At 48.5% G+C, this 12,328-nt stretch overlaps 6 protein-coding genes across 6 annotated transcripts; 4 read left to right on the top strand and 2 right to left on the bottom strand.

Moving 5' to 3' along the window:
- Nucleotides 1–417: 417 nt before the first annotated feature.
- On the top strand, nucleotides 418–2,059 carry PENARI_c001G02132 (NAD-dependent succinate-semialdehyde dehydrogenase; the record flags this gene model as incomplete). The annotated part of the gene is made up of 3 exons (XM_022626281.1): nucleotides 418–450; nucleotides 522–609; nucleotides 666–2,059. The coding sequence occupies 3 exons, from the start codon at nucleotides 418–420 to the stop codon at nucleotides 2,057–2,059; spliced, it is 1,515 nt and encodes a 504-aa protein (XP_022493592.1).
- Nucleotides 2,060–2,212: 153 nt separating this feature from the next.
- On the bottom strand, nucleotides 2,213–4,647 carry PENARI_c001G05395 (fungal specific transcription factor domain-containing protein; the record flags this gene model as incomplete). The annotated part of the gene is made up of 6 exons (XM_022626552.1): nucleotides 2,213–3,110; nucleotides 3,171–3,323; nucleotides 3,403–3,408; nucleotides 3,623–4,242; nucleotides 4,310–4,395; nucleotides 4,455–4,647. 6 exons carry the CDS (start codon nucleotides 4,645–4,647, stop codon nucleotides 2,213–2,215), a joined length of 1,956 nt encoding a protein of 651 aa, XP_022493572.1.
- Nucleotides 4,648–5,401: 754 nt separating this feature from the next.
- Nucleotides 5,402–5,875, top strand: PENARI_c001G04788 (uncharacterized protein; the record flags this gene model as incomplete). The annotated part of the gene is made up of 1 exon (XM_022626488.1): nucleotides 5,402–5,875. One exon carries the CDS (start codon nucleotides 5,402–5,404, stop codon nucleotides 5,873–5,875), a length of 474 nt encoding a protein of 157 aa, XP_022493438.1.
- Nucleotides 5,876–7,333: 1,458 nt separating this feature from the next.
- PENARI_c001G11926 (uncharacterized protein) lies at nucleotides 7,334–7,662 on the top strand (the record flags this gene model as incomplete). The annotated part of the gene is made up of 3 exons (XM_022627070.1): nucleotides 7,334–7,404; nucleotides 7,478–7,601; nucleotides 7,657–7,662. 3 exons carry the CDS (start codon nucleotides 7,334–7,336, stop codon nucleotides 7,660–7,662), a joined length of 201 nt encoding a protein of 66 aa, XP_022494015.1.
- Nucleotides 7,663–7,997: 335 nt separating this feature from the next.
- Nucleotides 7,998–10,263, bottom strand: PENARI_c001G00328 (fungal specific transcription factor domain-containing protein; the record flags this gene model as incomplete). Its single annotated transcript, XM_022626136.1, has 5 exons — nucleotides 7,998–9,021; nucleotides 9,099–9,269; nucleotides 9,317–9,936; nucleotides 10,002–10,087; nucleotides 10,140–10,263. The coding sequence occupies 5 exons, from the start codon at nucleotides 10,261–10,263 to the stop codon at nucleotides 7,998–8,000; spliced, it is 2,025 nt and encodes a 674-aa protein (XP_022493171.1).
- A 1,200-nt stretch (nucleotides 10,264–11,463) lies between these two features.
- Nucleotides 11,464–12,013, top strand: PENARI_c001G03421 (tetratricopeptide repeat protein; the record flags this gene model as incomplete). The annotated part of the gene is made up of 2 exons (XM_022626385.1): nucleotides 11,464–11,782; nucleotides 11,895–12,013. The coding sequence occupies 2 exons, from the start codon at nucleotides 11,464–11,466 to the stop codon at nucleotides 12,011–12,013; spliced, it is 438 nt and encodes a 145-aa protein (XP_022493915.1).
- Between the last annotated feature and the right edge of the window lie 315 nt (nucleotides 12,014–12,328).

The following is a 12,328-nucleotide window of genomic DNA, read 5'->3' as shown; positions in this document are numbered from 1 at the left end:
CGATCCGAGCAAGCCTTCGGCACCGGTGTGTGTGAGCAGAAAGCCATGGGTATTACGGAGTACAGTACTTACGAGCAGGTTGTTCCCGGTCGCCGGATAGAAGGAACTTTAAATCTTGGCAGCCGGTTCCCTCAGCATCAACTCCGGGAGCTTAAGCACCCGGAACATGATCAGATAGCCGGAGCGAACACAGGACAAACCTTAACTTCCAGTTAGATCATCTATCGAACAATAAAACGAATAACCGGAATACGCAGGTAGTAATGGCGCCAGTGTTACTTCACAATCCGGAGACGCAGCCCTGTTGGGCGAACTATCTACTCCGGTGTTGTATATAACCTCTGTTGCCAGACCCCGGTAGCCCACCCAATTGCCACTGGTGATTAAAACGACATCTATCTCAATTCCTCCCCCACAATGGCTCAGGAAATGTACACACTGCCCTTCAAGGTACCTCATAGCACTTCCTCATTCCTCTAAAAATACCATTAAACGACCAAGCTGACCTCTCGATGTTCCAGTTGGACGATCCCAGTCTGCTGCACTTTGACTCGTACGTCAACAACCGCTGGGTGAAAGCTCAGTCCACGAAACAGTTTGAAGTTACCGGTAGGAGGAGTTTATCCTATGTTGTGATTTCTGACTCCTCACTAACTCTCAAATAGACCCGGGCACTGGCGCTAACTGGGCTAGCTGCCCCGATAATGGTCCGGAGGATGTGCCTTCCGCTGTAGAGGCCGCCCACTCCTCGTTCCTCGAGTACCGCAAACAGACGCCGCGTCAACGAGCGCAGCTGCTGATGAAATGGCACACCCTTATCGTTGAAGCCCGAGACGATCTTGCAAAAATCCTCACTCACGAGACTGGCAAGCCACTTGTTGAGTCTTACGCGGAGCTTGACTACTCTACTGGCTTTACCTGGTGGTTCTCAGGCGAAGCCGACCGCATTCAGGGAACCGTGTTCTCGCCATCAATGCCTGGTCGCCGCGTCTTTACAGTCAAACAACCCATTGGAGTTGTTGCTGCGTTGGTTCCTTGGAACTTCCCAATTGCTATGGTGCTCCGCAAAGCTGGTGCTGCCCTGGCGGCTGGCTGTACAATAATAGTGAAACCTAGTCCTGAGACCCCGATTACCGTGTTGGCTCTCGCGCACTTGGCTGAGAAAGCAGGCTTCCCCCCCGGGATCTTCAACGTCCTTACTACAAGCCTTGACAACACGCCATCCCTCAGTGAGGCGCTTTGTAAGCATGATCTAGTTAAGAAGGTTACCTTTACAGGATCGACAAGGGTGGGCAGGTTGATTGCTGCGCATTGCTCGCATGGACTGAAGAAGGTCACTCTCGAGCTTGGAGGAAACTGCCCCTTCATTGTCTTTGAAGACGCGAATATGGAACAGGCCATCACCCAACTGCTGGCGCTAAAATGGCGTCATGCCGGTCAGGCATGCATCACAGCCAACCGGATCTTTGTTCAAAGTGGCGTCTACCAGAAGTTTACGCAGATGCTCAAGGATAGAGTCAGTAGTGCTCTGGTTGTCGGCCATGGTGCAGATGAAGGTACGACCATGGGCCCTCTGACGACTCCCCAAGCAGTCAGGAAGGCGATAAGCCATGTTGAAGACGCATCTAAGCGAGGCGCAAAGGTGGTTCTGGGCGGAAAACAGATCAAACCTCCCTCATGTGAGGGAGGCTACTTTTTCGAGCCAACCATCATGACGGACATCACCTCAGATATGCTTGTTTTCAAGGAGGAATCGTTTGCCCCTATCGCGTCACTGTGCAAGTTTGAAACTGAGGAAGAAGCCGTCCAGACGGCGAATGACACCAGCATGGGCCTCGCTAGCTATGTCTTCACCAAGGATGTCAACCGCTTGTGGCGGATGTTCGAGAACCTCGAAGCTGGCATGGTAGGCCTTAACACGGGCAACCAGTCTGCAGCTGAGACTCCGTTTGGTGGTATCAAGCAATCTGGCTATGGCAAGGAGAGCGGCAAAGATGTCGCTGTCAACGAGTTCCTTATAACCAAGACCGGCACGTTGACCGTTGAGGATCATTTCTGATCGTTTCCTCCAGGATAGGGAATATAAATATGTATAGCTATAGCTTTACAGAAAACTACTTAGGACCTAGGTGTGTTGATTATCTTGATACATAAGGATTTAGCTTTACCCTATACCTCTATCCCTTTAACTTGCGCTCTTAGCGTCTTCTCCTCAGATGGAACTCCGGTAGGTTGGGTCCATAGATCCTATTCCACTCGCAATCCCAAGGTAAGAAAATAATCTGGGGTCAGGATCCGAGAGGAATCCATTGAGTACCGACATCTCAGGATGCAATGTTGTATTTGACGCAGACGCAGGCATAGTTCCTTCACTGAAAAGGGCCAGATCAGAGGCAGAGTAGAACGGCCGAAGGGGGTACAGATTTGCGTCACAGTCTGGCCCGGAAGACACAGGGTTGTCCTTACTGCAGTTGAGTGTCCTCGTCGAGAAATCACCTTGAGGCTCATGGTCAATAGTATAATGACTGTGCTGTATGCCCGATACCAAGGTTTGGGGAGCCAGAGGATGGGCGGAACTGCCATACAGAGAGGCGACACTGTCGCATGTACTAGTATTCCCTTTCCAGATCGACTCCCATTGTTTGAAACCCCCATAGCCGGAAGCAAAATCTGCCGGAGCCAATGCTGTATTCTCGTCATCTCTGTGCGGTTGCGTATTGAAAAGGTGCAACCGGGCAAGGGCACGCTCAAGTGCCTCAATCAGCCGAACCTCCGATCGGGCTGAGTCTCCTGATGCCGACATTTCACGGATCATATCTAAACCATCCCTTAAGTATCGGCGAAATGGGTCGGATTGGTTCTGGATTGAGTATGCAATCAACACAAGAAGTGCTGCCCGGCATGAGCTGTACTCTATGTATGATGCTCTTGCCAGTCCCGGCCCGTTGTCCCTCAAGGATCTACAAATATCAACGGCTTCCTTTGCAGTTCGGATACAGCATTCGACTAGTTCCTGGTGATCTGAGTTCTGCGTTTGGGTGCCATCTGTCGGCGATGTACTGTCACGACCGACTTCTGAACTGTTGGGTCCTGGCTGAGGTATGGCGCGACTAAAGAGAAATGGTCTTCCGATAAACATACGGAGCAAGCAATACTCAAGCCGAACGTACATCCTGGGCCGGAATTGCGCGTCCGGTTGGGATGTTTCATCGCGTACTTCGCTTGGTAGTGCCGCCCACCAGGCTTCTAGTTCGCTCTTTTTCGTTAACAAATGGGAGATAATCCTGGGCAGGTACTGCTTCTGGCAATTCCGCAGTTGAGAGCTACAGCCGTCAAATTGTCAGTCCAAAAGAGCGGTCCCAACTTGGGAGAGTAGTGTTGCACATATCAGGCCCAACTTACATTTCGCTAAAGAATTCCTCTAGTCGTTGAGTTAGGTAAATAGAGATGGCCATATAGTTGAACGTTGGAGTTGGACTCATATCTCCCCAATTGTTAGGTAGTTGCGTGTCGATATCAGACCGATTCATTGCAAGAGGTCGACCATGAAAAATGGATATCTTTCTGAAAGGGAGCATGCTCAGAACTCATTTTCTTCCTCAAGGTTGGGTTATCACTATACCTTTCTAGTGTGTAGGCGGTCCACCAGACACGGTTCCTTGTTTCAATCAGCGCAGCACTAAGGGCGTCATCAGCGCACTTTCTATGCATGCCATTCTGCATAGCCAGTCGAATGGCCAGGTTGATATAGATATAACCCAGACCGGCGGCATCAAGTGGAAGTGAATACGCCGCAAAGAGCAAACAAGCTTGCACACTTTCCAAAGAAGACGACTCAATTATCTCGGGAAGGAGCCTAACTGCCTCCCGATAGAACATGGTGCCAAGTTCATCTTCTGAAAATTTTGGTGCTGAACTATTCCTTGCTTCGTTATGGCCAGAGGAATCAAGATACGCATACTGGGTTCCGATGGCAAAGATGGTAAGAATGATGCTGACTGTTGCAGCGTCTTTCATTCCAAACTCCGAATGATTAGCATAGAGAACGTTCAGTTTGCCAAGGAGCCAGGTCTTTTCGACATAGAAGTAGTGTGTTTCGGCGTACTTGAAAAAGACACAGACCAAAAAGTCCGCTATATGGCGGGGCGGGATGCATGAAGTTACGGCTGCAATGATAGTTGAGGCAGGGCGCAATTGTTTTGCACGCCAATACGACCAGGCTTGATCGTGGCCTTCAGATTGCTTATCCGTGGGATGAGCGTCAGCCGTAGGGTACCAAGGTACATAGTTCTCAACCATCACAACGTACCTGAGCAATTGAACCAGCAAACCGATCCTCAACCATCCGTTTAATCCGCATAGAAAAATTCCAGTAGGAGAACTCTCCTGAGTAATCTGTACCTAAATCAGCTTATTCCACAAACACCGCGCAAAGGGAACGAGATGATACGAACGAGTAATAGTATCGTCGACCGGATTAATTGTACAAACTTCATCTTCAATCTCAAGTTCCCCCTCTTTAAGGGGTGAGACCGTGACATGATCGTCCTCGTCGTCCTCCAATTCAGCAAGCTCGTTGGCCAGCTGGGATAAGCTGCTCGTATCCAACGGAATCCCACCAAGCTTGCGTTCCCATATGAACTCCATGTATGTCATCCGCTCAACTAATTCTGCCGAGTTGGCGAATTCGCCATCGGTCTGCGTGGCATCTTTGAATCGGCAGAGGCGTCGGAAACGAACGCATCGTGTGCAGGGTTGTCCGCCTTCACATTTTTCTTTCAGTCTCCGGCATTGATCGCAACTTGGTTCCAGGTAACTAGTCAATAAAGCGTTTCAGGTGATTGTCATTACACAATACTCACGCTCGTACTGCACGTTTCCGCGGTGCCTGTTTTGCAGTCTGCCGCCGCTTTGCTTTTCGCAACCCCTCATTTCCCGCCTGTTGTTGACTGGGGATACTGCTCATATCTGTCTGGATTAAAGTAAGGGGTAATGAGATAATTGGTGCGACTAGGGATAACGTGCCATTCTTAGGTATTTAATTATTCCCCAGAACAGAGCGGCAACCGGAGCACGGGTTATAAAACCTCACGTGATGCTGTTAAACAGCAGCTAAATCTTCCCTGCCGCAAGTTGCGCACAATATGATTGTCTTACCACTGCCTTCGAAAACCATGAAACCGACCATCATCTTCAAACTCTAAACACACAACCATCGGGTTCCTATAGGAGTCTAGAAGCGGGGGTACTGGCCATATGTGGGTCAGTTTTACGGCGAACTCTAAATAGGTTCTGGATCACAGTCAATAGCGCCATCTGCAATAACCAGCTTTGGCATACTTATGGTTGTCACAGCGCTGCTGTTTGTGCGCGTCTATGGACAACTCGAATTGGATTCTCGATGCTGAAGATTAGGTTGATCGTTGGTATCAACATTATGCTTTTGGTTATTGCCTGTGACCGAGGGCCAAACCACAAAACTACCGGCTTCGAATATTGGAAGGCGCCCTACGGCCCCTTCGTCCAATATCTCAACATCCACGGGTCATTAGGTCGATTCCTAGGTTTTTGGGCCACATTCAGCAACGCCTTTTATGCGTATTCAGGCATAGAGAATATCACCGTCGCTGCTGCGGGGACTAGATGCTCCCGACAAGCTATTCCAATGGCCGCACGACGTATCTTCGTCCGTATCTTGCTATTCTATGTTATTACCATTTTCATGGTTGGACTTGTTGTGTGTTCTGCCAACCCTAACCTACTCCGTGACTCTGGCACAGCGGCTCAATCTCCTTTCGTCATTGCCGCACGAGATGCTAGTATTAAGGTGGTACCATTAATCATCAATGCCGTCGTCCTTAGCTCTGCTTGGTAATCGCTCCGCGGGTCCCGGATTTTATACGGAATGGCTGTTTAGGGCCATGCTCCCGCAATCTTCAAGCGCATCAACCGCTTCTCTATCCCTTACGTTGCCGTTAGTCTTTATAGTATCTTTATGGTCCTAGACTTCATGAGCCTCTCTAGCTCCGCGAGCACAGCTTTTACTGGCTACAGGACCTTGTCTCTATTTCTACGATAGTGAACTAGATCTGTATCTGCGTCGTCTACCTCCGGTTCCTATACGGATGCAAGAAGCAAAGAATTGACCGGAAGAAAGAGCTTCCCTGGTAGCTCCATTCCAGCCCTACTCGACGCGGGTCTCCTTGTTCGTATTCATTCTACTATTCTTTACTAGAGGATACTCGACTTTTATGAGAGGGCATTGGAGTATGGAGACGTCTATCTCGCCTTATTCCAACCTGCCTTTTATTGTTATTGTAAACTTTGGATACAAGTTTTGGAATGAAGACGGAGATCATCCCCCTGGCGGACATTTCCATTCGACCTTCTATTGAGCATTATCAGCAAAACCCCGAGCCCCAGCCGGTACCCAAACGTGGGATTCAGAGGCTGAATATCTTATGATCTTAATGTTGGTAAATACATCGTTGAATATCTCGCAAATGCAATGCTTTTTAAATCATGATATCATTACATAAACATCTCTAGTACACAAGCCAACAGTCTACTCATTGTCGCATCGGAGAACCATAGGTTGATCTAAGGAGAGGATAGTCACAGTACATAGTGAGTATTTACATAAGACACCTGTCTAGTTACCAAGCTATTGTCTTGTCTTCTCCACTCTACTCCGTAGGCAAGCCGTCCCCGGGCCTGAAGTAGATGATAAGCAGCATTGACAAGCAATCCGGCGTTTTAATTACCTAGGAAGGGGCTGAATATCAAGGTCCCCGCAAATTTACCAGACCCTTCTTGATCCTCTCCTGTGCCCAATCATCCCTAGTCCGGGCCGGACTTTCCCTATTGGGGATAGTGAGATCGTGGTTATCACGATAGCAGTTGGGGTGCTATTGTGAGTATTTACGGGCTTCCAGTGCAGGGGAGTTTTAGTGAGACCCGAACGATTAGTTTTCTTAATTCACGAAATACTCTTCACTGTATGCTTTTCTGGGTTACACTCAAACTCTGTAATTGGATCAGAAAACATTAGTATACCATCCTCTCCGAGTCTCCGTAATCCCAATCTCTTCTTGAACGAGCGACAAGACACACGCTTTCCAAACCCCACACACATCTTGATAGCGATTGAGCTCCTACTCAACACCTACAACCACTCCATTACACGCTTACAATGACCGCTCAATAGCACGTTGTATTCGACGTGGTCGATACATGCGTCTCCTTTGACGCCTTCTACGATGGAATTGACAAGACCATCGGCTAGAAGCTGAAAATCCAGAACAACACAGCCCGGTCTTTCAGGTGCGCGTGGATGACTGGTGCCGAGCTCGAGTTCACTCTTCTCTCCATCTCTGAGCGCTACAAGCCCTATAAAGAGATCACGTCTGCCCTCTTCTACCGCACACTATCCATGATAGGTGTCGAGGACCCGCGTGCCTTTGCCACTAACGTAGAGCGAGTACCAGTGTGCACGGGGATACTCGGAGCTCGAACTACGCGGTGGAACCAAAGACTGCTTTGCCAAGCTGCGCGCTACCGGCTTCACCGTCTCTTGTCTGACGACTAGAGACACCAAGCGCGTGCGTGGATACTTCGAGCGTGGCGGGGCGATATGCCGCTCGAGATCTTTATTAGCTGTGACACTGCTGGGGTGGCGAAGCCGGCGCTGGCCGCGTATAGGCCGGCTGTGGTGCAGTTTAAGGAGAGGGATGCGAAGTGGTTTGCGGCCGCGCACATGTGGGATGTTACGACAGCTGTGAAGGTAGGGTTCCGGGGCGCTTATTGTACTGTTTATGAAAAAGAGCCTTGCGCGGATATCTTAGATGCCGAGTTGGAGGTTGTTGCGGATTCCTTGCCTGATATGGCTGACAGGATCATTGCGGCTTCACGTTGAGAGAGAGTGTAAATTCAATGAAATCAAGTAAAAGGTGTATAATAGTACATGGCTACGTATAAAACGGCCCATGAAAAGCAGTTCAATGCTCGCCTATGTCCATGCCGTGTGCTATCCCATATTCTGGATTTGTGAGAAATTGTTCCAGGACTTGTGTCTCGGTCCAGATAGGCCACGTAGCTGAGGGGAATGTATTCTCAGTGCCGAAAAGTGGGATTTCAACAAGCGGGTCGAGAGATCCGAGCATGCCCATATCACAATCTGACGCAGAAAAAAGTCCCTGACCGCAATTCGTTTGCATGATGCGGTCATAGGACTGGGCATCAAATGAAGACTGATCATGAGAAGGATTTGTGGCAATATCAGCTGCCTCAAACATGACACCTTCTCTCAGCGTAGCTCCCCAGTGCTTGAAAGCCTCATACTCTGAAATGGAATAGGCAGACGGGGCCATAATATTACCCTGCTGAGGCTGCTGGGCCCCTGTGTGGAGACGTGCAAGTGCACGCTTGAGTGATTCAATTAAGCACACCTCAGATTGAGCCGACTCTCCAGCAGCTGACATGTCTCTAATCATGCCTAACCCGTTGTAAAGCAGTTTATTTCTTTGAAATTGCTCCGAGGGATTTTGTATCGAGAAGGCAATCAGCACGAGGAGCGACGCTCGGCATGAGCTATACTCGATGTACGAAGCTCGTGCTAGACCTGCTCCACTATCTCGTAGTTCCTGGCAAATTCTCAGTGCCTCCGTTGCTGCCTCGATGCAGTCATCAATGAGGTCCTTGCGACTCGACGAATGCTTAAAACCTGCACCGTTGGAGGTAGTGTGGCTTTCGTCAGGATTGTTCTCCGAATACGCTGGAGCGTTATTCGTTGAGTCTGAATACTCTCTTCTCAGCAGAAACGGTCGTCCGATAAACATCCGAACCAGACAATATTCTAGCTGGAGGTGCATTACTGAGCGAACGTGCGCTGGCGGCTGCAAGCTGCTATTCACAACCTCTTGGGGAAGAGAACTCCACCACTCTTTCATTGCCGCTTTGATAGTCAAGAGGTGAGTAATGATGGTTGGGATTTGTTGTTTTTGGCAACTCCGAAGATTGTTTCTATCATAATGTCAGACTTTTGATGCATTCTTTCGCACTGCGTCAGGGCTGGGACTTCACATAATATTGTGACTTACACTTTATGAAACAGGTCCTCAAGAAAATGGACCAACTTGATCGATGCGTCTGTGCGCGCGACACTTGCGTGAGTGTCATTAAATTCCAAGGTCGATTGGTATAGAGGAATGGTCGCATCGACATCGTTTCTAAGCACTGAGAGCGGCCTGCCGTGGAAGATGGAGATTTTTCTGGCACCTGTTAGCATGCCTGCTTCAACTTAGAAGTAATGACAGACCTTTCAAGTAAATATGCTGTCCACCAAACACGATTGCGTGTCTCGACCATGGTTGCATCAAAGGCATCGTTCTTGCATCTTCGGTGCATACCATTCTGCATGCCGAGTCGAATTGCAATATTGACGTAAATATACCCCAGCCCCGAAGTGTCAACAGGAAGTGCATAATAACCAAGGAGTAGACAAGCTTGAACGCTCTCCAAGGAAGATAACTCGATGATCTCCGGTAGTAGATGGATCGCTTGCTGATATAATGTTGCATCGATGTCTTCCTCTGAAAGGTTTTGCCGTGACGACCCGCTCGAATTATACGTCGAAGATTCGAAGTGTGCATATTGAGACCCGATCGCAAATACAGTCAGGAGGATGCTGATAATCGCCTCGCCTCCCTTTTTGGCAAAGCTACCAGAGTCGCTATAAAGAAGATTCATTCGTTCGAAAAACCAGGTTTTCCCAACGAAAAAGTAATGAGTTTCGGCATACTTGAAAAAGTTTCTTGTCAGAAACTCGGCAATTGGACCAGGGGGGCAGCATGATATTGCCGCCGAGAGGCGATCACGTCCTGGACGCAACTGATGAGCTCGTGGAAAGTCCCACACCCCGCTAGGACCACTTATATGCTGTAGCTCCTTGGTTAGATAAACTTCTAAATTGTCAAAAATATAAGATGGCGAGTGGAGCATACAGAACCCTCCAGTCCCCCCATTTGCTGTTCCATGTGACGCTTCAGTCGCATGGAGAAGTTCCAATATGAAAACTCCCCGGAGAAGTCTAGTCAATATCAGCAGTTATATGATTTCACTAGGGGTGTCAGTTCACTAACGTGTAGTATTATCGCCTACTGGGTCCATTGTACACGCCTCGTCATCTATCAGTAGTCCTTCGACTTCTTTGGCGTCCGAACCAACGCAAGCACCATCGCCATCGGCGTCAAGAGCTTCCGCCATTCTGGCTAGGCTATTTATATCAAGTCTAATACCTTCAATGGTACGTTTCAATATTCGCTCCATATATTGCGAGCGGTCGATCAGTTCTTGTAAGTCAGAACTCGTCATTCGTTCCCTGTATATTTTAGCTGGCTTGCACCCCGAGGAATGCACCATAGCTGCCTACCGTGGAATATATGGCCTAAATTCACGTGCCTTTGATGCTGGCCCTCTAAATTCGCATACACGCTGGAAGTGGGAGCATCTCCTGCACGGGGAACCACCTTCACACTTTTCTTTCGCACGCCGACACTCATCACATCTGCATGCAAGATGTCAATCACGAATCACACGCCTGCAGTTCAAGGTATCACTTACGCTTGAACTGCACGTTTTCGGGGGTCCATAACTCTGCTATGGTTTGGCAGTAGAGTAGTCTCACACGAAGTACGCAGGAGATGGCTGGAATGCGGGGTTGATCCGGTTATACGGTCGGTGATAACTGGTACGGAAATTGTTGGAACACTAGTCCATACCGGGTCATATTGAAACTGCGAAATGGAAAAAAAAAGAAAGCAAGCTTGCTACGACCGGGGTTCGAACCCGGGTCTTCCGTTGTAACCATAATGGGAGAAATGGGAACTGAGAAATAAGCTTACGTGCAGGAAGCGGAGGGGAAGATGATAACTAACACGAAAATCCTAACCACTAGACCATCGTAGCTGGTGAATACCAAGTTCAGTAGGTAGGAGTTCCTTAGGGAGTATACCCACGCAGCAAATTGATACAAAATGATCAGCGTGAACCATAGGTGAAATCTGGGGTAACTTATCCGTATAATACAGCGTGGATCGAAATCAGTTTCACCACTCTGCTCTCATAGAATTTTTCTCGAACCCTATTCCGAAACACGCTAATCCATTTCGGACTTGATTCGGTTGCAAATACTGAGTCTATTGAAAGTCATTAGATGTTCTAGCCCGCTATAGCCTAGTACAGCGAGTGCAAGGAGAGTGGCCTGGTACCACAATGCATAGCCTGGTTCAATGGCGGGCAATTCGTCGCGACCAAAATCAACAATGGCAGTGGTGATACACTATATTTGTGCCTGCTGCATGCTCTCAGATTGTGGAAGATCACCAGCCACAGTTAGGTCGCCATCTCATTTTGCATCTTCCGGATGTGAGGGATATTGATTTGAATTGTACTAGCATTCCAGAAATGGGGGAGAATTTCATCTGGAGAACACTGGCAAGGGTACACTATGATGAAGGCCGTTTGGAAGAGGCCGAGCAGCTCGAGATACAGGTGATGGAGACTCGCAAGACGAAGCTCGGCGAGGACTATCCCGACACGCTTGCCAGTATGGCTAATCTAGATGCCAGTATCCTCTGCAAGAGTATTACAAGTAATTTACAGAATCTTCTATATCCTGTGGGCCAAGTGGAAGTTCATTCAGAAAACATTTTGCGCAGACTAAACGTCCTCTTTAATCTTGAGATAAAGGGCGAACCAACACGCTGGCTTGTAATTTTACCAGGTACGGGAAAGGATGGTCCAGCTGGCCCACGTCTAAGCCATCTTCCACTGTCTTGGTCAAAATACATTTTAGTGCCAGGTGGGGAAGGTTTCAGCCATAACCCTTCTTCTAGATCAAAATACGCTTCACCGTATGAGTCCGAACACATACGTGGGTTGCCGCTCTGGTTTGATGTATGCGATTGACAACAACCACAGACTGGAGGCCGCCCGTATCCAAGAGCTTCTCTAAATCGTTTGGACGGCCGTTTCTTGTCTTCTTCGCCTAACGGTCGTAGGTAGATCTCAGACATATCAACAGAGATTTTCTTCTGCGAAAGGTCAGCTTTAGGGGTTGAATCCACCGAGGTTGAATCCTTTGAGGTTGAATCCTTTGAGGTTGAATCCAGTGGGAGTTCTAAATTAAGTGCACCCATAATATTTGTTATCATAGCCCTCTGCTTTGAGAGACTCTGGGATTGCACTTCAAACACGGTTTTCTGTTCTCGGATCTCATCGACGATCATGCTGATGAAACAGTTAGTTAGTTGGTAATCCTGATGTCGCA

The sequence above is a fragment of the Penicillium arizonense genome (assembly GCF_001773325.1).
Source record: "Penicillium arizonense strain CBS 141311 chromosome Unknown PENARI_contig001, whole genome shotgun sequence".
NCBI lineage: Eukaryota > Fungi > Ascomycota > Eurotiomycetes > Eurotiales > Aspergillaceae > Penicillium > Penicillium arizonense.
Note: the sequence above shows the minus strand (reverse complement) of the source record. Positions and strands in the feature narration are given on the sequence as shown.